This window comes from Myxine glutinosa, chromosome 9 (genome assembly GCF_964187855.1).
Source record: "Myxine glutinosa chromosome 9, kmMyxGlut1.1, whole genome shotgun sequence".
Lineage (NCBI taxonomy): Eukaryota > Metazoa > Chordata > Myxini > Myxiniformes > Myxinidae > Myxine > Myxine glutinosa.
Genome location: NC_136269.1, coordinates 139,386,115 through 139,412,251, shown reverse-complemented (window position 1 = coordinate 139,412,251; position 26,137 = coordinate 139,386,115). Strand labels below are relative to the sequence as shown.

The window sequence follows — 26,137 nt, the reverse complement described above, 5'->3', positions numbered from 1 at the left end:
ATCGGGGCTATTTGTTAGTGGTGCTTTCCGTTTTTTGGTCAGTATGACAAGTTCTTCATTCATGGGTTCGTCAGCAGTACTAGCATCACCAAGTGCCATCTCACTGGGTTTGGGTAGCACCGGGGCGTCGGGAAGCACGGTCGGGGCGTCGGGAAGCACAGTCGTGGCGTCGGGAAGCACAGTCGGGGCTTCGGGAAGCACGGTTGGGGCTTCGGGTAGCACGGTTGGGGCTTCGGGAAGCGTAGTCGGGACCTCGGGAAGCACAGTTGGGACATCAGGAAGCACAGTCGGGGCGTCGGGAAGCACGGTCGGGGCTTCAGGTAGCACGGTTTGAGCGCCAGGAAGCACGGTTTGAGCGTCGGGGAGCACGGTTTGAGCGTCGGGGAGCACGGTCGAGGCGTGAGGAAGCACGGTCGAGGCGTGGGGAAGCACGGTCGAGGCGTGAGGAAGCACGGTCGAGGCGTGAGGAAGCACGGTCGAGGCATGAGGAAGCACGGTCGGGGCGTTTTCTTTTTTACAGCCCACATTGGTGTGTCCCAATTTGCCGCACTTCGTACAAGATGCTTTGGGACAAAACCTTTTAACGTGTCCGAAGGCTCCACAAAGGAAGCACGTTAAGGTGCCTGACGAAGCGTACATTTGATATTGACGATCATTTACCGAAATTTTAAACGAGATGTTTAGTCCTGTATCGTCGCCGCGATCAGGAAGCACCATGAATACTTGTCTCCGGAAACTCATAACATGTTTCATTCGTTCATCCCGACATCCCAGGGGAATCATCGAGATTCGGGAAACAACAGTTCCATACCGGGTCAGAACAGCCATTAATTTATCATCTGTGATAAACGGAGCGACATTTGAAATAATAACTTTTATCGCCGGTGTGTCCATCGGGGAAACCATGACGAACTGCCCACCTTTCAATGACAGACCGGTACTAACAACATCATGCACGAACTTCTCGTCCGACACGAAAACAACAAACTTTTGGTTCATCCGCGACGCGGCGCGGACATTTTCATCGCCGATAACATTCCCTACAGCTAGGATAATGTCCTCGGTAGGAACACCTTCGGGAGGGACACACACGAAAGCATGCTTCCTTGTTAGGGTTTCAAACCCTTCCTGCCGTGCACGAACACTCGCCATAACGGCGATGTCTCACCTTTCCACCTTGACCAGGCGGAAAGGACACAAAATAAATAAAGTCGAAATGAAATAATGAATAACTAGAACGGGCACTCGGTAGAGCGCATACCTTCGCCGCAGCTACTGTTCTGTACTTGGCATGGGAGTGTAGGGAACAGAACAACAAAAATACGATTTTGACCTTTTCGTGACCTTGACCTTGACCTTTGACCCGATTGCTCCCAAAATCTAATCAAATGTGTCCCGTATAATAACCAATCATCCCACCAAATTTCATGCAATTCGGTTGAATACTTTTTGAGTTATGCGATTAACATACACACACACACACAGACATACAAATAAATACACAGCGATCAAAACATAACCTTCCGCTTTTGCGAAGGTAATAAAGTTCACACGACGCGAGTAAGGTAAACAGCACCGACGGAGCAGGTAGACTGAACCGAACGGGTCTGCTCTCACCTTTGGGCTCTTCTCTCACTCTGTCTCAAGGGAGGGAAAGGGGCACAGGTGGTAAAGAGGGACACGACAAAGGCGCGATGGGAAAGGAAGGAATGGGGGGGGGGGGGGGGGGACAACACAACACAAGCACGGAGCTACAGCACACGAACACCAGTGCACGCCATCTTGCCACGCCCAACACACGAAAGGCCAGCAGGGGGCGCGCGAGAGAGAGAGAGAGAGAGAGAGAGTGAGAGAGAGAGAGAGAGAGAGAGAATGAATGAATGAATGAATGAATGAATGAATGAATAGAAAGAGAGACAGACACAGACAGAGAGAGAGAGAGAGAGAGAGAGAGAGAATGAATGGATAGAAAGAGAGACAGACACAGAGAGAGAGAGAGAGAGAGAGAGAGAGAGAGAGAGAGAGAGAGAGAGAGAGAGAGAGAGAGAGAATGAATGGATAGAAAGAGAGACAGACACAGAGAGAGAGAGCGATAGCTAGCGAGAGAGAAAGGAAAAAAAAAGAAGAGAGATTGTGTTTGTGTTTGTATCGCTGACGCACAAATGCGGATGATTTAAAAAAGCACCGAATGGCGCACTAAAGTGTAACCTGCCACTATAACAGTGTGGTCGATCTGAAAGTGAATGAGTGAAGTGTTTTCTTCTTTGTGTTGATGTTTTCAAGTCTTGTTTGAGATGCGATCTGTTTGTGTCGTAGTGAACTTGCAGTCAGAGCGGCACCGCGCTTGGTGGGACTCTGTGAACGACTCTCTCCGTTCCTGTTGAGTGGAAGCAACCAGTATCGCCTCACCACGGTGGCCCTTTACGCGGAGGTAACCTCGAGGGTGTGAAAAACTCTTTGGGACCATAACAAGATGTTAGGATTTTAAATTAGTCCGGGTGGTGAAAAACAAATCATGAACTTTGCCCAAGTTTCCTATTTTTTTTACCTGGGGGTTTGAGTTTCTTAAATTTCGTAGTTTTTACCTGGATGGTTTGAATGTCTGAATTTCCTAGTTTTCCTTGATTGGTTTGAGTTTCCAGAATTTCCTAGTTTCTACCTGGGTGGTTTGAGTATCCTGAATTTCCTTGACTTTACCTGGGTGGTTTGAGTTTCCTGGAATTCTGAGTTTTTACTTGGGTGGTTTGAGTTTCCCCATTTTCCTCGTCTTTACCTGGGTGGTTTGAGTGTCCTGAATTTCCTTGACTTTACCTGGGCGGTTTGAGTTTCCTGGAATTCTGAGTTTTTACTTGGGTGGTTTGAGTTTCCCCATTTTCCTCGTCTTTACCTGGGTGGTTTGAGTATCCTGAATTTCCTTGACTTTACCTGGGTGGTTTGAGTTTCCTGGAATTCTGAGTTTTTACTTGGGTGGTTTGAGTTTCCCCATTTTCCTCGTCTTTACCTGGGTGGTTTGAGTGTCCTGAATTTCCTTGACTTTACCTGGGTGGTTTGAGTTTCCTGGAATTCTGAGTTTTTACTTGGGTGGTTTGAGTTTCCCCATTTTCCTCGTCTTTACCTGGGTGGTTTGAGTATCCTGAATTTCCTTGACTTTACCTGGGTGGTTTGACTTTCCTGGAATTCTGAGTTTTTACTTGGGTGGTTTGAGTTTCCCCATTTTCCTCGTCTTTACCTGGGTGGTTTGAGTGTCCTGAGTTTCCTAGTTTTTACCTGGGTGGTTTGTTTCCCAAAATTCCTCATTTTTACCTGGGTGGTTTGAGTATCCTGAGTTTCCTAATTTTTACCTGGGTGGTTTGTTTCCCAAAATTCCTCATTTTTACCTGGGTGGTTTGAATATCTGAATTTCCTAGTTTCTACCTGGGTGGTTTGAGTATCCTGAGTTTCCTAGTTTTTACCTGGGTAGTTTGAGTTTCCCCATTTTCCTCATTTTTACCTGGGTGGTTTGAGTATCCTGAGTTTCCTAGTTTTCCCTGATTGGTTTGAGTATCCTGAATTTCCTAGTTTCTACCTGGGGGACCCTAAGAGAAAGTAAGCTCACCATATTATTCACCAGCTGGTGGGCCAGAAAGCTGCGTGGGACATGTCGCTCCTGGACCCCCTAACGACGGGCCTGTTGGGCCGCCTGGTGGACTCCGAGCGCGAGATCCGAACGCTTTGTCTACGTGGTCTTAGCAACGTGGCTGCAGGAGGAAAGCAGGTGAGTGCTTTGCTTTTGAATCGAATAATATTTCGAATTTTATTTCTCGTATTCTGTTCAAATCCTGGTTTGTTTCACAAGGACGTTAACCAATCTGGGACGTTTCTCTGTCTACGTGTGTTTGTGATAAAAACATCCACGTACTTTTGGCCACAATAGTCAGATTATTATCGAAGACATCCAAGTCCATCCGTTTTTCACGACAAATCAATATGTGCTGATCCACACGACACGGCACAAATAAAATTACACTCGGTGCATACGAAATAAAGGAATTTGGAGGAATCCCGACATCCGTGAGGTAATTTTTACCTACAGAACTGAGCGAAGATCTACTGTACTCTATATACCCCACAAGTGTTGGGTTAATAACAAGACCCTTCCTGCCGCTACCGTGGCGTTTTTCGTAGCCAACTTTTAAAACTCGCTCCTGCTATTTAACACGAAACTGAAAGGGAGGAAGCTCGGGTTGTGCTCATTTACCAAGCAGCTAGCTAGCGCTTGCCAAGCCAGCCGTTCCCTTACGGTTTTGAATGGAGTTCTTGCTCGAATGCTTAAACCACTTGGCGATCTCTCCACAAGAAACTTGGTAAATGAACACACACCCAATGTTCTTGAGACCCGACCATAGATCTATTGTAATCTATATACCCCAAAGAGGAATGACCCTTCCTTCCCCTCCCGTAGTGAGCAGGTGTACTAGTTGTATAAAGAAACAAACACAAATTGAGCTTTATATGTTCCATTTTTCCTTGGTGTTGTTTGCCTTGAATGGACCTGTGATGCGCGAAACCTCTCCGTACCCACTCCACGGTCCCAGATGTACAAATATTCGACCACGGTCGTGTCGGCACTTGTGGCCGGAATGGACGACAGAGACGACCCTGAAGATGTCATAACTCTGGAGGCGATGGCCGGGCTGGCGCGTGTGCTGTCCTGCCTGCAGGTCGACGACGTCTCCGCCATCCTTGTGAATGTCGCGCTGCGCATCCGTCCGTTTTTTGAAAAGGTCTTCTATAAATTATATTTGTGATTGATTTTTCGTTTTTCACTGCTTATGGAGGAGCACGTGCACAAATCACGGGCACGACAAACGTTGATCGATGCCAATGTTGTTTAACATGAATTGAAACGATATTTGTAAAAAAATAAAGAAACAATGGACGAGCACATATGGTACTCTTGTGTGGGATTTGAACCCGGGATTTTTGTTTTGTGTTTGCAAAATCTCTACTCGTTGAAGAGTGAGGTGATAGAGGACAACTCAGCAATGCACTGACAGTGGGGCAGTGAAGACGACATGCGGACGAGACAGAGACACACAGACAGACAGACGCAGACAGACAAAGGAAACACAGTCGGTGTTAGTGGGGGCTAGATAGAATAAGAGGGCAGGTCTGTATAAGCCTGGTGTTTGGGAATATAACCAAGAGGGGACTATGGGGTTCCCTCGATCATCATGAGCCGGGGGTTCAGATGATGCCACAGGCCGACGCAATACTTGAATAAATGATGACCCTCTGTACATTATGGCTCGACAGTACAGTGCGATTCCACCTCACAATCGAACGATGTATTTGTTTTATTTATTTGGTTAGGTCTTAAAATCGTATGAAAAACCTTTAAACTGATTGAGGTGCTGTAAGGTCAGCTCTGCAAACGGTACTTTTTCCCTCCAAAAATGGCTTACATATTAGAGCGTTGAGCAGGATTGAATAACACGTCATAGTTGGGACCACAGCAAGGCCACGTAGGGCATAGCCCATATATCGCACACCCCATTTTGATTACCAGGGTACTTCCTGGCTGTGTGGGACAATCAAAAGGCCCAATACTCGACTGATAGCATGTCATGGTGCAGAGATTGTGCTACTGGGACATACTAGGACAGTTGAGGTGTCTGGGCTTGCAGCTTCCGCAGTCAGCGACGAACAAAGACGGTTTTTTAGGTACCGTGTGAAATTGGTGCAGCCATCCTATGACTTTTTGTCACTTTCTTGTTTGAGGTCCTAGTGCCCTGGTCAGCCCACCTGGGTGGCCATCATGACGGCACGGCTGCGTGACAGGTGCACCAAAATTCTAGTCTTGAGACGATCACGTGTTTTGATTGTGAACGTTGGAATATGAATGGTTCCATTTTGCCGTTTGAATGGCTATGCCTTTTCTAATTTCCTAGTTTCCACCTGGAAATTGGAAAATCTGCATGTAATTGGAAAATGTAATTGTAAAATGTAATTGGTAATTGGAAAATGTAATTGATGTAATTTGAAAATCTGTGCTCACGTGCTTGTGCGTAACCACGTGCAGGAACGTGAAACGGTGCGTGCGGCGACGTTCCATCTCCTGGGGCTTCTGGCGAGGTTCGCCACGGGCACGGCACGTGAGCAGTTTGCGGAGCAGCTTCACACCAACCTGGCGTCTCTGCTGGTGCATCTCAACGATGAGGATCCTGCCGTGCGCAAGGTACTTCCCCACCCTGCGCAGTCCCTCTTTAGCTTCCCGTTGCCTCTTCCAACCCACATGTGCTCAACATTTGTCTGACCGTGCGTGCGGGTTACCTGTACGGGTGGCAAAGTGAACCCTTCCACGCGTCGTGCTCAGGCTTGCAAGTTTGCATTGCGGGAAGCGGGGCCTCTTCTCGGCTCTTCTGCCGTGGCCACCATGTTCCGTAAGCACCTTCTGGAGGAGGCCACTCTCATCTACGGAGGCTTCTGCAGCGACCTCGCAAAACTCGTGGTAGGAATGTTGTTGTAGTTGTATAAAGCATTTGGTTATATAGCTTTTTTGAGATTCGATTTGTATTGCACCTAATCGGCATTCCTTGGGTTTGTAGAATAAGGCATTTTTCTCACATGGATGGAAAACGAAGAGGTTTTTGTGTAATCCGACTCGTTCTATCTGGTGTTTTGAACCGGTCGCTTCGCTGATGGTAGTTGAACAACGTACCTTGTATACATGTTACAGAGCAGCAATCTGGTGAATCGACCTTCAATATTTGTCATGTTTTCATATATTAGGGAAACATTTTGGTAACTGCGAACTACCAAGCGATAATTTTAGTAATACTTGCACCTGTTCACAAAAAAATCAATGTTATTAATTTGTTTTGTGTTCACGGGGATCAGACGTTACATGTTTAATTTTTTTTTTCACGTTGCAAAATGTATTTCTCATTGGGTCATGAACAATATAAGGCCTGGCCTAGTGCTGGAGGACATGGTGTCTCAGACGTAACACCGTTTTAATACACCACCATCGTCATACTAAAATACGCCATTTTGTGTCTGTCTGTCTGTCTGTCTGTCTGATGAATTATTGACCCTGAACATGGATACAAAGTGTGTCCAGGTTTGATCCCCCAAAATAGGAATTTGCTTTTCCCTCTGAAACTGCACACACGATTTCGATGAAACTTCACCACAACCTTCATCATGCATGATGTACCAATGTTTGTTCAAGGCATTGGAAACATTTGGGTCTGAGGAGGTACATGGGGTGGGAGTGGTGGGGGTGGGGTTCTCCCCCAAAATCGGGGTTTTTTTTGTTTGTTTGTCTGAAGTCCTATGATTATGTTAGTTTGATTCCACATGCTGCCCTGTCTTCTAGCAACCATTGAAATTGGTTTAAAATACCTTTAGTCGGTGCAGTGTACCGTTTATTCTCCCAGGTGAGCGCCAGGGGTGTTGCCCCAATGTTTTTTGTTTTCAACGTGTGCCTACGCAGGTTCAGGATTTCCCCGATAAAGTTCCATTCTATGTGCTGAGCTGTGTGACGTTCTTCAAAAGCATTTGGCCCATCATTCGTGGCAACGCAGCGATGCTCGTCGGTAGGGAAACGTTGTGCTCTTGGTTTTCAGCTCTGAATAAGATCCGCTTGATGATCCGAGGCTCGTACGGGAGTCTGTATGTTTATACTATTAGGTGCACTGTAAGTACATCGGGAGGTATCGATGTACACGTACATGAGACTATGGACAAATCAACACTGTAGATAGGTTTTCGAACCTGACATCCCAGCATAATGAGCAATGTGCTCGGATGGGAGCGCCAAACCAGCATCGGGTCGGTGCAGCTGTTTCGGACTTCCAGGGCTATCTTCACAAACGTCCTCCTCACACGTCATCACCGTGGTCACCGGCTATTAACTCACCCTCAATCGAATCCGTAGTTTCTAATCACGACTGTCTCGCTTCGTCATCGAGATCTTGGGGTATTGATTGAGGTATGGGTCGGATCTACCGCAAAGACTTCCCGTAGTTTAGTGTCCCACTGATAGGCCGGATCTGGATCCGGACCTTCACCAACATCGAATCGGCTTATCGTCACCGACGCAACTCATCCACTTCGTTTTGTCATAACCCGCCCAAAACATTTTGAGATATCCTGTTATATATCATTTTTGGGTCCATCTCTCGATGATGAAGAATGACTCAAAAATTAAATAATTCTCAAATCCGAATCTTTACAAAAATTTAATCATTTCGTCATTGACACACCCAACCTGTCCACCAAGTTTCGTCCGAATCCGTCCATAACCTTTTGAGATATCCTGGTCACAGACAAACAGACAGGGGTGAAAACACAACCTTCGTCCACCTTTTGGGGCAGAGGTAAATATCGATCCTCCCCATCCGTACACCTTACTCGTGCACCTTTATTAGCTCCATAAATTTCTCATGTTGATTTTTTTTTTTTTTTTTTTTTTTTGTATACAAGATCGAGGCTCGTGAAAGAGCGAACATTAATCACACAGAAAGACAAACCGACACATAAAACATATAACATCGGGAGCGGTAGACAAGATGGGGAGAGAGGGGGAAGGACACAAACACAACATCTGAGAGCAGGGACCGAGAGACATGGAGACATCGAGAGATCTGAGAGAGGGCGAGGGCTTTGGGGGGGGGGGGGGCATGGGAAGGGGGCGGTGGGAGAGGTATAAAACATATGGACACTGCCAGGACTTCCAGGAAAGAAGTTGGAATTTCAAACAAGGTGGATCTGGGGTGAATTAGCGGGGGTAGAAAAGATCAAGGTTTTGGATGGGGGAAGATAAGAGATGATGGTGAACAGCTGTTTTAAAGACCTGGAGGGAGGAGTGGGATTGAAGGGACTGAGGGAGTTTGTTCCAGAGGCGGGAGAAAAGAGGAATGAAAGAGTGAAGGTGAGCAGAGAGCCGAGATTTCGGCAGTTTAACCATCAGAGGGTTGCTGGCAGATCTTGTGCGACCTGTAGGAATATTTGGGGGACAGAGCACAGAGAGAGCTGGGGGTGCAAGGCCGGAGAGGAGTCGGTAGAAGACAGAAAGACCACCTACCTGCCTGCGGTGAGTGAGTGAAAGGCCCTCAGAGATAGCTTCATCGCGGGAGATTCCAATAATTCTGAAAGCTTTGGTTTCAACAGCGTGAAGCCGAGCTAGGTGTGAGGCAGGAGCACCGGCCCATAGGGGAGAACAGTATTCCATTGAGCTGCGGATGAAAGCTTTGTATGTGGTGAGGAGCTCAGGTGTGCCGAGGAAGGACTTCGCACGACGGAGGATGCCCAGTCGGCGACTGGCTTTGGAGGCCAGCTTGGAAATGTGGTTTTCCCAAGAAAGATCATGGCAGATAGTGAGACCCAAAATCTTGAGCGACAGAACTTCTTGGAGAGGATTGTTGAGAAAGTAGATGGGAGGGTTGTCCAGTCGATCTTTTCGGAGAGACATAGTAAGAGTGTGAGATTTGTCAGGATTGAAAGACATGTTCCACTTGTTTGACCAGTCTGTGATTTTGTCCAGGTCTTCAGAGAGTGAGGAGGCAGCAGACTGCCGATCTGAGGGAAGAGGAATGGAGCGGCAGAGAGTGGAGTCATCAGCAAAGAGATAGAGAGGATTTTCGAGAGAGTCAGAGAGATCATTGATGAAGACCAGAAAAAGCACGGGGCCCAGAACACTGCCTTGGGGAACTGCAGCCTGAACAGGAAGAGGAGATGAGAGAAACCCATTCAGGGCCACACGTTGACGACGACTAGAGAGGAAGTCCGCCAGCCATGCGTGGAGATTTCCATGGATACCAAAGGAGGAGAGTTTGGTGAGCAGAGCGGGGTGCCAGACCGTGTCGAAGGCACGTGATATGTCGAGGGAGACAGCTCTAATTTCCTGTTTGGCATTGAGGACCTCCATCCATTGTTGAGACAGCAGAAGCAGCATGTCCAGAGTAGAGTGACCTGGTCTGAAACCAAATTGATGATCAGAGATCAAGCCATTGGAGAAGAGGAAAGATTTCATATCCGAAGCAATGATGGATTCCATGACTTTGCTGATAATTGGGAGAAGGCTGATTGGTCTGTAGTTGCTAGGATCTGTTTTTGCACCTTTTTTGTGCAAAGCGGTGATGTTGGCTGATTTCCAAGCAGATGGCAGTTGACCTTGAGCAAAAGAGAGGGTGAAGAGAACAGAGAGAGGGTGAGATAGAGCAGCAGAGCAGGATTTTAGGACCCGTGGGCTGATGCCGTCGGGTCCAGTTGCAGAATCAGAGTCGAGGGTTGACAGAAACTTTTCCACCTTGTCAGGAGAAAAGGACACGGAGTCCAGGAGCAGCAGGGTACGACTGGGTATGGTGGGTACAGAGAGGGATGGGTTTGGGACACAAGATTTAGAGGCAAACACAGAGTTGAGGCATTCAGCTTTTTCACGTGCGGAGTCAGCTGTGTAGCCGTTTGAGGTAAGGGAGGGGATGGAGGGGGAACAAACACCAGAAACGGATTTGACCAGACGCCACCAGGATTTGGAAGAGGGAGACAGATAAGAGAGTTCGGTCTTGAGAATGGAGAGATATTGTTTCCTGGCTCTCCTGAGGGTGGACACACACTTGTTTCGGGCTTTGTGAAAGGAAATGAGATTTCCTTCCGTTGGATTTGCTTTCCAGGAGACGAAGGCAAGTTGTTTCTGGGCAACAGCCTCACCACAAGATTCCGTGTACCATGGACGGGAGGAAGGGTATGACAACTGAAGACGAGATGGGATAAATCTGTGCATGAGAGAGAGCAATTTACTTTGGAAGAATTCCCAGGATGAGTTGATGTCAGAGGTGGTAGAGATGGGAGACCAGTCCAGATGATTGATGGCTGCTTGAAGACCGTGCCAGTTGGCCTGAGTGAAATGCCAGACTCGTCGACGCTGAGCAGGCTCCCTGAGGATGGTCAGAGAGATGTCCACTTTAACAAGGACATGATCAGATGATCCGATCGGAGCAGAAGAAGAGCAGCAGACATTTTCAGGGAAGTTAGTCATAACCAAGTCCAGAAGAGAAGATGTTCCGTTGACTGAGATCCGGGTCGGGAAATTGACAGATTGTGTCAGTCCCAGTGAGTCGCAGAAGTCCTTTGCTGAAGAGCCATGGCTGGTGAGAGAGGTACCCACACCCAGCCAACTGGCATGGTGACAATTGAAATCACCACATATGAGGAAGAGAGAGTTGGGATGAGTAGATAGAAGTTGGTCCATATCATCAGACAGCGAGATGTAGATGGAGTCATCACTGTTTGGTGGACGGTACAACACACATATGAACAAGAGGTGGGAGCGAAGGGGAAGCCGTAGCCAGAGGTATTCCTGGGGGTGAGGTGGAGAGAGTGCAGTGCAGGGCGAGTGAGGAAGAGAGTTTTTGATAAAGATAGCAACCCCGCCTCCAGGACGAGGCTCAGGTCTATCATACCGGAGGAGGGAGTAGCCCGGGAGAGATACTATGGAATCAGAGACATCATAAAGGAGGAAAGTTTCTGTTAAGCAGATCACGTCTGGTTTGACAGAAGCAACCTGTATGGAGAGATCAGTTAAGTTTGAACGAAGGCCCCGGATGTTTGAGGTCCATACCGTTAATGAAGAGGAAGGGGGAGCATCAGATACAGAACAGGGGGGAGGAGGGGTAGGGTAAGATGTGGAAGAGGTGGAAGAGATAGGGAGAGCTGTTGAAGGTGTGTCAGAGATTTCAGAATAGCTCGGAGAAAGGGAAGGATGGGGCGGACAAAAGGTTTGATGGTGATTGGGTGAGCCACAATGAGGTGTTATTTGAGGAGGGGGAAGAGCGAGGCAGAAGGTTGGGGGAGATGGAGGTGAGAGTTTGAAGGGGGAAGAAGCGGGGAGGACGCTTTGAGGAGGGAGAGTGAGAGGGGGGAAATTGAGAAGCAATGAGGGTGGGGAGATTTGAAGGGGAGGGGTGAGGGGGGAGTTTGGGAGGGAAGGGACAAGGGGAGGGATTTGAAAGGGATGGGATATGGGGGAGATTTGGAGGGGAGGGGTGAGGCAGGAGTCTAGGAGGGGAGGGGCGAGGGGGCGTCTTGGCGGGGAGGGGTGAGGGGTAGTTTAGGAGGGAGGGGGCAAGGGGGGAGATTTGAAAGGGATGGGTGATGGGGAAGATTTGGAGGGGAGGGGTGATGGGGAAGATTTGGAGGGGAGGGGTTATGGGGAAGATTTGGAGGGGAGGGGTGAGATTGGATTTTTGAAAGTGTACGATTTATGGGAAACGAACATTTATTGCAAAATGAGTTTCTTGTGACCTTCGAGTTAAAAATACGTTTAAGGACGCTGGATGGAGGATGGAGTGCAGGAGAGTTTAGGGAATGTAGAAAAAAGGCACTATAGGAGATGGATATTTTTTTTGGGATGAATTGATTTGGTGAGCAAGTCGAAAGCAGCCTTTTAAAGAAGAAGAAGAAAAAGGTGTTATAAAATATGACGGAATACATAACTTGAGGGGAAAGTGTAAACATTGAAGGTTAATGAGTGAAAACTATCTGGGGAAATGGGGGAGAAACACGTGGTCGAAGAACGAACGAACGAATAAGAATGAATAAACGAATGAGAACAGAGAAGGAAATGTTTTTTTTTTTGTTTTTTTTTTTAGTTGAGATTTACACAAGGAAGTAGGCTATGGGTGAAAAGCCTGGGAATACAGAGAACGAAAGTTATTGGATTACAAACGACGGACCGCTGAGAGAAAAACAAAGCCTCAAGGTTGTACAGTGCACACTGTACAAGGCCTCAAGACACGACACGGCAAACAGACGATCAATTTATGAAAGATAAACACCGAGAAACAACCAAAGTTGCACACAATAACTTCACACACCGAAAGATAAATACAGTTTCGACAAAATACAATTGTGAACAGACTTAACTTCGAAAAACGTGGAGACCGTGTGGAGCTTCGAAAATCCCTCCCACCGTCTCCGAGATCTCGCGAGATCTCTGATCATCTGATGGCAAAATGGATTCCATTGGTCTTTTAAAAGTCTGATCGTGTTTGAGACCGACGGTCTTTGTGGAGTCGTCTTCTTGGAGCTGATGAACAACAGTTTTATGATTTGTCAGAGAGTTTTCCAGATGATCGCAACTTCATATTACATCAATTTTATATCGGCACACACACACTGGCACACACAGGCACACACACACTGGCACACACTGAGAAATGCACGTCCTCTTCTTCATCAATTTGGTTTTGTTGTAAAAATGAACTCTTTGTGTTGGATTGTGATGGCTGATAAAACAAATGTCTTGTTTTGCGATTTCAGGATTTTTCATGGGATTCATGCCGGCGGAGGCCATGCAGGGTGTCTCACTGGAGCATGTATGTGGAGGTAAGACTGTCCAAATTGTCCAACACAAAATCCACAACTGTTTGTACTTGATCTACTTCCTGTTGTTGTTGTTGTTTTAAAGCTGAAGGTAAAAGTTGGACACGGCCTAACAGACTATCGATATAAAAAGTAGACATAACTGTGGAAGAACATGGTCGTCAGCATGAAATAGTGGTGAGCTAGCACCTTGAAGGACGAGGAAGCGGACCAGACAGGTGATTTCTAAAGGTGAGAGGACAAAGGAATGGAGGCCAGCAGGAACTGTGTGCTTGAGGACATTTACACCAAGTGTATAGGTTACTACATGGTGAGTGACAAAGTCGAAGTCAAAAGTGAGAGAAGCACAGAGCGGTGGAGGATGCAGGAGCACAAACAGCTTGAGGTTTCGCACAAAATTAGACAAAGGTTCAGAAAATCTGTTTCAGGAAGTAGAGCGTCGTCTATCATCGGGGACTGACAAAGGACAGGTGCACCGAGATCTTCAACGTTTCAATTGGCCCTCACTTTATAGGGGTGGATCCAGGAATTTGAAGATGGAGAGGTGTACGAAGCCATATCGCCGGCGGGGTAGGGGGTCAAGAGGGGTCTGGGGATCCTCCCCAAGGAAATTTATAAAAATTGATCGTCAGAAACGCCATTTTGTGCGTTCTTGGAAGTTTCTGCAGCTCCTTGTGTTCTTCCCTGGTCCAACAGTTCAGCAGATTCGCGATGACAATTAATGGTCAGATAGAGGAACTGGTGAAACGACTTGCTCAGCTGTTGCTTCTGCAATAAATTGATGAATTTTGTAGGTGTGTGTGTGTGTGTGTGTGTGTGTGTGTGTGTGTGTGTGTCTGTGTCTGTGTGTGGATATAAGTGTGTGTGCATGTGGATGTATGTAAGTGTGTGTGTGTGTCGCACCCCCCCCCCGTGTGTGTATGTATATATGTGTGTGTGTGTGTGTGTGTGTATGTCTGCTCTATACCCATTGTTTGGACAACTGGCCGAGTGCCACCTACAATTGTAACCTTTATGAAATCATACGTCTACCATTTTGGTTAGCCTTAGACATATTTGTGTCATATTCACAATCACCATGCCCTCTCCAAGTTTTCCCTTCAGTGTAAAACAATCTATGTGACTGTGAGAGGATAATCAAATATTGAAAGGTTGGAGATGACGTGTTGTGGACCTTGTGAAGACCACAGTACATACAGACCGCAGGCTTCAGGATCACCGAATCGAAGCTTTCCACTGACCTCTTTCCTCGACATTTTCTCTTCCTGTGGACCTTCTTTCCTTTTTACGTCCAATTTCTTCCCCTTCCTTCCATTTGCTCGAGGGACAGCTCAAGGTCTCGTGTCTACTCTTACATGCGAGTTTTCACTCTAATTTGTCCATCTCCATAATGTATCTGCTTCATCTCTTGCACTCAAACGTTGCTGTGTCTATCTTTCATGTTTCCTGTTTTTATCTTGATCTCAATCTGTACGGCCATACACGTTTGCAGTATGGGTCCCTCACGTTTCCCCGGACCCTTACTCAGGATGCTATTTGGGATTTGGCTTCTCTTGGTGGAAATGCTAATTGTGTGTACGTATGCAGCTGTGCTGGCTTTGTTGAAGGATCCTGCTCCGTACGTTCGTGCTCACGCTGCCGATGCGCTCGGCTTGCTACCGAACGTAACCTGCGGCGACGGAACGAATGGGCGAAGCGAGGACCTGAACCTGAAAAACTGACTTTGGCCTACATATGGAGTATCAGCAGCTGAATATTTTGCTGTGCCCTCTCTCAACATCTTCGTGTTCCAGGTTCTGCTCACTCCACCCAGTTCTCATGTGAAACCAACGAGGGATCTCTTACGTGCTCCTTGCGTCTGATGCAATCCCTGGAGCAAACTTGGACTAACATGCAGGGAGGGATGTGGACCTCCGCCTCGACCTGTGCCAGCAGGTGGGGACATGGACCTCTACCTCGACCTGTATACTAACAGGTGGGGTCATGGACCTCCACCTCGACCTGTACTAACAGGTGGGGACATGGACCTCTGCCTCGATGCATTATTGCATCCATTCGTCATTTTGAGATCGTTCATCTTGTTTACAACTTGTATTTTATGTGCACCAATAACTAGTCGGACTAGACAAGCAGAAGCATCACCGCTTCGACCATTTTCAGCACAATTGCTATTGCAAAGCCCGATGGCGATGGAAAGGAGAGAGAGTTTGTGCTTCATATCTGAAGTTTGTGCTTCGTAAGGTGATGAACCAGCACCCGTTTTCCATGGAGGAGTCGACGGTGTGGTCCAATTCGAGTGGGTTGGGCCTGGAGATGCTTTTCCTTCACCTAACGACATCATCGATCTCCATTTACCAACATCCATGGAAAATGTCTCCATGGTTTCTCATGCAGATGTTTTAAGATTCCTATAGAAATGGGGACCCCCCCTTAAATCGCGATAAAATAAGCAATATCCTATACGTGTGTACCACGTCATGGCCCGAGTTCATCCACCATCACCCCATGATTGAGCGCATGGGCTTTCTGCACAAAGGGGCCAACATTGGTCCAGGGTCTCAGAAGTTTGGCATGAAAATGCCTCGTGCTCGACGAGGCCCAAACCAAGCTTGGCCAAATTTTATTCGTGTAGTGTGGATGGTTTCATCTGTTGATGAGAATTGGTATGCGGTAGAGGGTTAAAAAAAAAAAAAGGTGTCTACTCGGTGCTTAGAGGCCCCATAGGTGAAGGCCTGGGTCGTTTTACCTGTGACTGGGAGAGACACCTGGACATGTCAACGTGCAAATTTTGAGCGAAATGCACTTCCCCAAAGCGTGGTGGTGTATACATGGATTGGACGAATTCCTTGACGTGCTGGAACCTTTGGATCAGAGTATAATTAAGTGCCATGTTTCATAATGTACCATTTCAAACCAAGTTGTGATCACACCAGTTCCTTACCACCGACGCAACTTCTTACCTAGACATGTTTACTTGTTTTGAATTGCATTTTTGCCTTACCTAAACGTTCACTTAAGTGACGTAGCTTTTTAAAGACGTATTAGCGGAAACATCATAACGTGTGCTTTGTGTAAATATCATTGTACAGGAACTTGTTGGGACAAGTGGGATGTGGGAAAGCCATGCTGTTGTTGGAAGACTTGTACAAGGTGAATAAAGAATTGCTTATCAGCATCACCACAGGCCTTGTTGTGGAGATGAACAGGAAGTTGATTTGATTACAGTTGGAAGAAGAAGAGTGCAGCACCATGAGCTTTACCTGTGACGAGTGAGTGTTTTAAACATGAACGTCGAAGTAGTCTCAGATCAAAGGTTCACAACCAAGACAATAACATAACTGTCAACATTTATTTACTTCCTCCACCATGAGGTTTGGTCTCATTCAAATAATCAAACTAGAACATCACGAGGTGGAGCGCAAACCTCCGCCAGGCTGAACAGTTTACGTTGTGTATCCACCGATCGGCCGGATTTGGATCTATCCAGACCTGAACCAAAATCTAATCTGCTTGGTCTTGTCACCGAAGCAACTCGTCCACCTAGTTTTGTCATAATCTGTCCACAACTTTTTGAAATAGGTTACACCACTGGTCAAAAGTTTTGGAACACCTCAATTTTTCCAGTTTTTATTGAAATTTACTCAGTTTAATGTGTCAATGTACTCTGAAATTAAGCACAGAACAAATAAACAATTGGAGATAAAAATAAATCATAGAATCATTTTGTTTCACAAAATTAAATTGAAAATTTTGACTCAGCAAAGTCGCCACCTTTTGCAGACATAACCGCCGAACACACTCGTGGCATTCTTTCTGCAATGGAAATCAAATATTGTTCGGGATGTTCTTCCCAACACAGTTGCAGAAGTTCCCACAAATGTGTTGCACTTGTAGGTTGCTTTGCTTTCACCCTTCTGTCCAGTTCATCCCAAACCAGCTTGATGGGGTTTAAGTCTGGAGACTGTGCTGGCCATTCCATGATTTGAAGCTCACCGTCTTGGTCTTTTCCTCGAAGGTAGTTTTGACATAGCCTGGAGGTGTGTTTAGGGTCATTATCTTGCTGTAGGATGAACCCCTGACCAAATTGGTCCGAGAGCTAGGTGGATTTTATTTGACATGGAAACTACAAAAGCTTTGTCATGCTGGTGTGGTACAGGTAGCTTACCTGACCCCAGAAAGCCAATTCTTAAGTGCAGCTAGCGGTGGGTGGGGTAGGGGGCGCCACTCAAAGTACCCCCCAGATTGGTTTTATTTGACATAGAGACGACAAGACCAACTCATATGCCAAGTGGTAGGGTGATCTCCACTGACTACAAATCTGCAACTTAAGAAGAAAATTTCTGGTGGGGAGGTCACTTAAGAACAACATTAATTAGTGCTAATTAGGCCTTTATTTGACATATAAGCTACAAAACTGAAATCACATACAACATGTAGAGAATGGTCCCCTCATCAATAAACAACAACTTAAGAACAGAATATGTGGTGGTAAGGTCACTTAAGAGGTCAAAGGTCATGGAATAGGGGTTTCCAGCTCTTAATTACTGTTTGATTACAACATGCCACATGATACACACATGGCGTTGTCAATGAAACCTATATCAGTGGAGCCTGAAGTGAGACATGAGAAGCAGAAATTTTTCCAATCTTACCACTTCCTTTGATTTCAATCAGCGAAAACATTTTATAATGTACCTATTTGGCCCCCATGGCTATTTACACTGTTATTTGACATGTAAGCTACAAAACTGAAACCACATGGAAAATGTAGAGTACGGTCCCCTAATCAACGAGCACCACCTTAAGAATAAAATTTGCGCTTGGGAGGTCACTTAAGAACAGGTCAAAAATGCCAATTTTGACTGAATGACCTTTGAACTAGTTTTATTTGACATGTAAGCTACAAAACTGAAACCAGATTCAAAATGTATAGAGAATGGCCCCCTCATCAATAAACAACAAGTTAAGAAAAAAAATTGTGGTGCGGAGGTCACTTAAGAACAGGGCATTTAACCTTCTCAATCTGATTGGAAAGTTAAATGGCAACTACTGTACACTGTACATCGATAACACCTGGATAATTAAGTAGGCCTAAAACTCGAGCACAAAACACTCCTGCACAAGAACCAAACACTGAATGCATCCTTCGACGAATTCCTAGTGTTTAGAATGTTAGAAAACGTATTGGAAACTGTTTGCAGTGCCTTGTCCTCCTGTAAGTGTAACATACATTGTATCTGAGATTTGAAATTAAGAGTTACTGTTCTTCATCTTCATCGGATTGCAAAATGTCCTCATCAGAAGAGCAGGGTTCAAAGTTGTCATTATCCTCGGCATCAGTTTCAGTTTCTCCTTCATCAGGAACAAGAGATCCAGGTATCTGTGGTCCATCAAACCATATGATGTCGTAGGCTTGCCCCTTGAACCTCCCAGCCATTTTCTGCAGTTGGCTGTTGACATATCATCTTTTTGTTGGCATCCGCCCACATTTTGGCAACAAATGATGCACGCTTGATTTGCTGGGAGACCTCGGCTTCACACGGTGGTATCATGGTTGCATCGATGCCCCAAAGGTTCTCAAGAGGATTCTTCGCTGTGGCCTTTGGTGCATATGTCTTCTGAAACACTTTATAGCGGTGTGCATTGAGTGAAAGTGCTTGAATTGGCTTGGCTCCATACATTCTTGCAGTGAAAGACATGATTACTTCCACTGAATCCAATCCCAAGTTGTCTGTTGCCATCTCTGCAAATGCGTCTTGAGCATCCTTATAACCCTCAAGAATTTTGAAGGGACGTTTCTTTCCTTTTTTGAAGAAGGCAGATGTGTAATCTGATCCCGTAAATGCATGGAAGCCAGCTAGTGCTTGACAGAGTGGGGGTTCCAAGACTTTGCTAATTGCAGTGATGTCTATGAATCGCCTGTCATTCCTTCCCGATGTCCCAACATCCATCCAAATATGTGCTTTGAACTGCCTGCAGTGATACAGCAGAATGACGGCGACATCTGTATCTGATGCCCTGACTGCTATGTTCTTTGCATTTTCCTTGTCAATGTGACTAACATGAGTGCAGATCAAGGTGTCAGCTTCTTCATGATTGGTTTTCAAGGTCTCTACTTCTTCCTTCATGACTTTCCCATCTTTCACGTAGAAAAGGTAGCATGCTCCAAGATACGAGAGATACACAAGTCGTCCTTGAAATATGTCTGCATATTGCTGGGCCTCCCATTCCATTGCCAGGAATTTTGGTAGCTGCTCTTTGAATGATCTTGACTTTAGGCAATCCAAGATATTTCTCGGGCGGTGCTGTTCAGGTCCAGATATGGCGTATTCTTTCTTGTCTGTGTCATCCAGACCTCTTCTTGCTCTTTCACAGTCTTTTATTGATAGGACTGGATATGCGTCAAAGATGAGATGCACTCTTCCACGGGAGAGAGCGGTGACTTGTCTTAAAATGCCGGCTGCCAAGGCTCCATACGTTCCTGGAATGTGGGGTGGAAGAACATGTAGCAGGAACATACCATCAACCACATAGGCATCAACTGAGCTTGGTGTGACAGAGGGAACTTTGCTCTCTAACAGCTCCAGAAGGCCACTCTTTTCCGTCTTGACCATACAACCGTCTGTGCTGCACATGGACAGTGGAACCGGTGTCAGTGGATATGAAAAGATATGTTTCAAATCAAGTTTTCTCTGACAAGCAATGACAACCAGGCGTCCCATAAGGTCACGAGTGCACACAAGTGATGCAACACGTTTGTCTCTGTTACGCTTATTTACTGTGCCATTTTCCGTGAAGGTTCTGAGCTTCTCCCTTTTGATTGGCCGTTCAAACCGATTTGGATCTTCAATGCAGGCATCAACAAATTCGTTGTATCTGGCTTGTCCTTTCTCCCGGATGGCCAGCAAACATGTCTTGATGGAATCTGTCGCTGCCTTACCAGTGCTGATGTTGTACAGCCTATCCGATATTTCAGTGTACTTAAATGGATTGCATGAGTCTTTTATCTGGTTTACAACCTTATGCAAATCGCTTGTGTCCCTTCTGATGCGGGCTGGGCGGAGTTCAGCTGTGATGTCTTCCGTTTGAGATAGTCCGGTCATTGCTAATGCCCTTGATATAATTGCTGCTCTGGTGGACTTGGTTAACATCCAGCGAAGACGTCCACTGAAGTTGTTTGTCATGGATGATATACCAGTCCGTCTGGATGCAGAATCGGCATTTACTGTCTGTTCCAGTGTAAGATCTACTGGGCATCTACTGAATGCCTTCAGGCGATGCTGCATAATCATAGGCTGTATGGATAAGGTGCTCACCTAAACCTGTGGGATAAACAATGGCCCCTGCCTTTCTAGCCCTATCTTTACACTCTACCCTAATTATATCACCAAATTTATTCTGTAAGTTTGTTGCCAAATTTCTGGCTGTAGAAATTGGAGTCTCACCGGCGTCTTCACAAAGCTCTTGGTACCGAGTGAAGATGGATGTAAGAAGTTCAGGCCTTTTGCCAAATATAACTGATTTCTCGATGTGAGCATATAAACCTAACAAAGAAATGCTACCTGCAATAGCAGTAGGCCTATGGAGAGACTGTGCATTGGAAAGGTAAGTACTTCTGCAACTGTGATGGTACCGAACCTCTTTACATCGAAAGTCTACACCAGAGATCAGTCCAAGAAGGCTGTTGTCCTTTTTATCAGCTGCAGCAGTTTTTATTTTTATCTCAGCTTCGAGAGTTTCACATTCACCAAGATGTTCTTCTCTACCACCCTACTTCTTCTTCCTAGCTTTCTTGCAAAACAGGCAAATGCGTGGGAAAATACCCGAGGTAGACGTTGACGGGGCAAAATCACATGATGAACGCAGGGTCTTCTCACTTGATGCATGTGTCTGGGTTTTTTCTGTTGTATCATCACGTGGCACGGCAGTAAAGTTTTTGTAACGGTTCACGTGATAGCCATGGCTACTGTCGGATTCATCTGGCAGCGACTGAATTATCGTATAGTACTTGGATGTGACAAAATTTCGTTTTTGGCTCCTCCTTGCTGCTACATTGATGATGGATGACCAATGGTCTTCAGTGATGGGTGCGATGTTGCCAGTGGTCTCATCTGCTTTTCCCACATGGAGGATACACTTCCTGCCAGGGTCAGGAGCTACCCCGCTAGCATGCTCCATAATCAAGCATAGGCCTCACCTGAAATTAAAAAATGACATATGTTAGTGGGTTCGAAAATCAACAAAAGTTGGGGGCATGTTATTTCTTATGGAGAAAATGAAACATGGATCTCTGAAGGTTTTTGCATGTGTCGATTATAATGCTCCTATTATCAGATTGTGTGGAAATCAGAAACGCAAAACCTCTCTTTCAGGGCATTACAATGTAAATTAGATTAGGTATGTCGTTAATCGTTGACATGTCTGACAGGTCTAATAGTCCAAGATCTGGGTGGATTTTATTTGGCATGGAAACTACAAAAGCTTAGTCATGCTGGTGTAGTACAGCAGCTTACCTGACCCCAGAAAGCCAATTCTTAAGTGCAGCTAGCGGTGGGTGGGGTCCTTCAAATATTATTTCTCGGAATTTGGTGAATTATTTTCAAGTATGTTAGATGAGGAATCCTTGGAGTTTATAATTTACAGGAAATTGCTGGACAGGGAATTCCTCAAATATAATTTCTCGGAAATTGTTGAAGTATAGTTTGTACAGGCAATTCTAAGAAATTACTTGTAGTAATTTAGAAGAAATTTTACCTGTACTAATTTAGCAGAAATTGTTATAATAAATGTTACAGCTTTTACAATGTCTTCACAGTTTACAAGTTTTTCATGTAATTAAGTGCAGAAAACCCCTATTCCATGACCTTTGACCTCTTCTTAAGTAACCTTACCACCACATATTCTGTTCTTAAGTTGTGGTTTATTGATGAGGGGACCATTCTCTACATTTTGTATGTGATTTCAGTTTTGTAGCTTACATGTCAAATAACAGTGTTATTAGCCATGGGGGTCAAATAGGTGCATTTTAAAATGTTTTCGCTGATTGAAATCAAAGGAAATGGTATTGGAAAATTTCTGCTTCTCATGTATCTCACTTCAGGCTCCACTGATATAGGTTTCAATGACAACGCCATGTGTGTATCATGTGGAATGTTGTAATCAAACAGTAATTAAGAGCTGGAAACCCCTATTCCGTGACCTTTGACCTCTTCTTAAGTGACCTTACCACCACATATTCTGTTCTTAAGTTGTTGTATATTGATGAGGGGACCATTCTCTACATGTTGTATGTGATTTCAGTTTTGTAGCTTATATGTCATATAAAGGCCTAATTAGCACTAATTAATGTTGTTCTTAAGTGACCTCCCCACCAGAAAGTTTCTTCTTAAGTTGCAGATTTGTAGTCGGTGGAGATCACCCTACCACTTGGCATATGAGTTGGTCTTGTAGTCTCTATGTCAAATAAAACCAATCTGGGGGGTACTTTGAGTGGCGCCCCCTACCCCACCCACCGCTAGCTGCACTTAAGAATTGGCTTTCTGGGGTCAGGTAAGCTACCTGTACCACACCAGCATGACAAAGCTTTTGTAGTTTCCATGTCAAATAAAATCCACCTAGCTCTCGGACCAAATAGGCGTATACCAGAGGGTATTGCATGGCGCTGCAAAATGCTGTGGTAGCCCTTTTGGTTCAGGGTGCCAGTCACTCTGTGCAAGTCGCTGACTCTGGATCCAGCAAAAGAGCCCCAGACCATCATGCTTCCTCCTCCATGTTTGACAGTTGGTGTCACACACGTAGGAACCATCCTTTCGCCTACTCGACGACATACAAAAACCCTGCGTGATGAACCAAAGATTTCAAATTTTGATTCATCGGTCTGTAAGACCTTCTTCCAGTCTTCAGTAGTCCACTGGCGGTGCTTCATGGCCCAGGCAAGCCTCCATTTCTTAGTTTGCCATCTTAACAAAGGCTTTCTTACTGCCACTCGACCTGTCAGATCTGCAGCTAAAAGTCTTCTCTTCACAGTTGAAACTGAGACTTACTTACTTCGACCAGTGTTAAGCTGTGCTTGAAGCTGTTGTCCTGTGAGCCTCCTATCACGCAAGCTGTTGACACTCAGAAACTTGTCTTCTGATTCTGTTGTGGCTTTGGGTCTGCCAGACCTCTTCCTGTCAGAGTTTCCTCCAGTTTCCAATATACTACTTCCTGCAGTGCAATATTGTCCAAATAATGCTTCAGAGGGTGCAATAACAATCTGTTCCAATACTGCTTTTATACACAGGGGTTTGTAATCAAGTAATCAGCAGAGGTTGGGCCACCTGTAGGAATTGTTTGCATCAACTTCCCGAACAATTTTTGATTTCCATTGTAGAAAGAATGGCACGAGTGTGTTCGGCGGTTATATCTGCAAAAGGTGGCTACTTTGCTGTCAAAAATTGTAATTTTTTTTTTTTTTTTTTGGATACAGAGTCGAGGCTCGTGAAAGAGCTAACATTCATCAATCAAACAAACAAAGTATATAAAAAGGGGAGCGGTCGACAACATGGGGAGAGAAGGGGAGGAAGCACACAAACACAACATTTGAGAGCAGGGACATCGGGAGATGTTTTTGGAGGGAGAGGGCCTGGGGGGAGGCAGGATAGGTATAAAACGCAAGGACACCAAGGACTTCCAGGAAAAAAGTCAAAAGTCACCTCAAAAAAGTGGATTTAGGGTGAAAATTAGCGGGGGTAGAAAAGATCAAGGTTTTGGATTGGGGAAGATAAGAGATGGTGGTGAACAGCCGTTTTAAAGACCTGGAGGGAGGAGTGGGATTGAAGAGAGTGAGGGAGTTTGTTCCAGAGGCGGGAGAAAAGAGGAGTGAAGGTGAGCAGAGAGTCTTGATTTTGGCAGTTTAGCCATAAGAGGGTTGCAGGCAGATCTTGTGCGACCTGCAGGAATATTTGGGGGACAGAGCCCAGAGAGAGCTGGGGGAGCAATGCCGGAGAGGAGTCGGTAGAAGATGGAAAGACCACCAACCTGCCTGCGGTGAGTGAGTGAGAGGCCCTTGGAGTTAGCTTCATCGCGGGAGATTCCAATGATTCTGAACGCTTTGGTTTCAACAGCATGAAGACGAGCTAGGTGTGAGGCAGGCACCAGCCCAGAGGGGAGAGCAGTACTCCATTGAGCTACGGATGAAAGCCTTGTATGTGGTGAAGAGCTCAGGTGTGCCAAGGAGGACTTCGCACGATGGAGGATGCCCAGTCGGCGACTGGCTTTGGAGGCCAGCTTGGAAATGTGGTTTTCCCAGGAAAGATCATGGCAGATAGTGAGACCCAAAAGCTTGAGTGACAGAACTTCTTGGAGAGGATTATTCAGAAAGTAGATGGGAGGGTTGTCCAGTCGGTCTTTTCGGAGAGACATCGTAAGAGTGTGAGATTTGTCAGGATTGAAAGACATGTTCCACTTGTTTGCCCAGTCTGTGATTTTGTCCAGGTCTGCAGAGAGTGAGGAGGCTGCAGACTGCCGATCTGAGGGATGAGGAATGGAGCGGCAGAGAGAGGAGTCATCAGCAAAGAGATAGAGAGGATTTTCAAGTCAGATCATTGATATAAAAAAAAAAAAAAAACCACCTTTAGAGGCCATTTTTCCCCACAAAGCGGGGGTAGGCCTTTTCGGGCACCGTGGTTGTTTTTTTTTTTTTTTGGTCCCCTTTTTGAAGCTGTTTTACGGCCGGATGCCCTTCCTGACGCCAACCCTTTTTGCCGCCTTTAACGACAAACAGGGAATTACCAGTGAACTGGTACTCAATTAGCCGACCTCGGAAGGATGACAGGCTGAGTCAACCCCCCTGGCGTTAATTCAGCGATGAAGCACTGCATTGATGAAGACCAGAAAAAGCACAGGGCCCAGAACACTGCCGTGGGGAACTCCAGCCTGAACAGGAAGAGGAGATGAGAGAAACCCATTCAGGGCCACACGTTGACTACGACTAGAGAGGAAGTCCGCCAGCCATGCGTGGAGATTTCCATGGATACCAAAGGAGGAGAGTTTGGTGAGCAGAGCAGGGTGCCAGACCGTATCGAAGGCACGTGATATGTCGAGGGAGACAGCTCTAATTTCCTGTTTGGCATTGAGGACCTCCATCCATTGTTGAGACAGCAGAAGCAGCATGTCCAGAGTAGAGTGACCTGGTCTGAAACCAAATTGATGATCAGAGATCAAGCCATTGGAGAAGAGGAAAGATTTCATGTCCGAAGCAATGATGGATTCCATGACTTTGCTGATAATTGGGAGAAGGCTGATTGGTCTGTAGTTGCTAGGATCCGTTTTTGCACCTTTTTTGTGCAAAGCGGTGATGTTAGCTGATTTCCAAGCAGATGGCAGTTGACCTTGAGCAAAAGAGAGGGTGAAGAGAACAGAGAGAGGGAGAGAAAGAGCGGAAGAACAGGATTTTAGGATCCGTGGGCTGATGCCGTCAGCTCCAGTTGCAGAATCAGAGTCGAGGGTTGACAGAAACGTTTCCACCTTGTCAGGAGGAAAGGACACAGAGTCGAGGAGCAGCTGGGTACGACTGGGTATGGTGGGTACAGAGAGGGATGGGTTTAGGACACAAGATTTAGAGGCAAACACAGAGTTGAGGCATTCAGCCTTTTCACGTGCGGAGTCAGCTGTGTAGCCGTTTGAGGTAAGGGAGGGGATGGAGGGGGAACAAACACCAGAAACAGATTTGACCAGATGCCACCAGGATTTGGAAGAGGGAGACAGATAAGAGAGTTCGGTCTTGAGA

General features: G+C 46.0%; 1 protein-coding gene across 1 annotated transcript in view; it reads left to right on the top strand.

The window, feature by feature from the left end:
- The window catches only part of LOC137434857 (maestro heat-like repeat-containing protein family member 1), a 109,164-nt gene extending 92,618 nt beyond the window's left edge, over positions 1-16,546 (top strand). The window contains exons 29-36 of the mRNA XM_078785140.1: positions 2,317-2,431; positions 3,611-3,754; positions 4,575-4,763; positions 6,062-6,217; positions 6,356-6,490; positions 7,478-7,580; positions 13,306-13,371; positions 14,956-16,546. Coding sequence (XP_078641266.1) covers positions 2,317-2,431; positions 3,611-3,754; positions 4,575-4,763; positions 6,062-6,217; positions 6,356-6,490; positions 7,478-7,580; positions 13,306-13,371; positions 14,956-15,089 — 1,042 coding nt within the window. The 3' untranslated portion in view covers positions 15,090-16,546. The remainder of the gene's footprint in view (positions 1-2,316; positions 2,432-3,610; positions 3,755-4,574; positions 4,764-6,061; positions 6,218-6,355; positions 6,491-7,477; positions 7,581-13,305; positions 13,372-14,955) is intronic.
- The last annotated feature ends 9,591 nt before the right edge of the window (positions 16,547-26,137 follow it).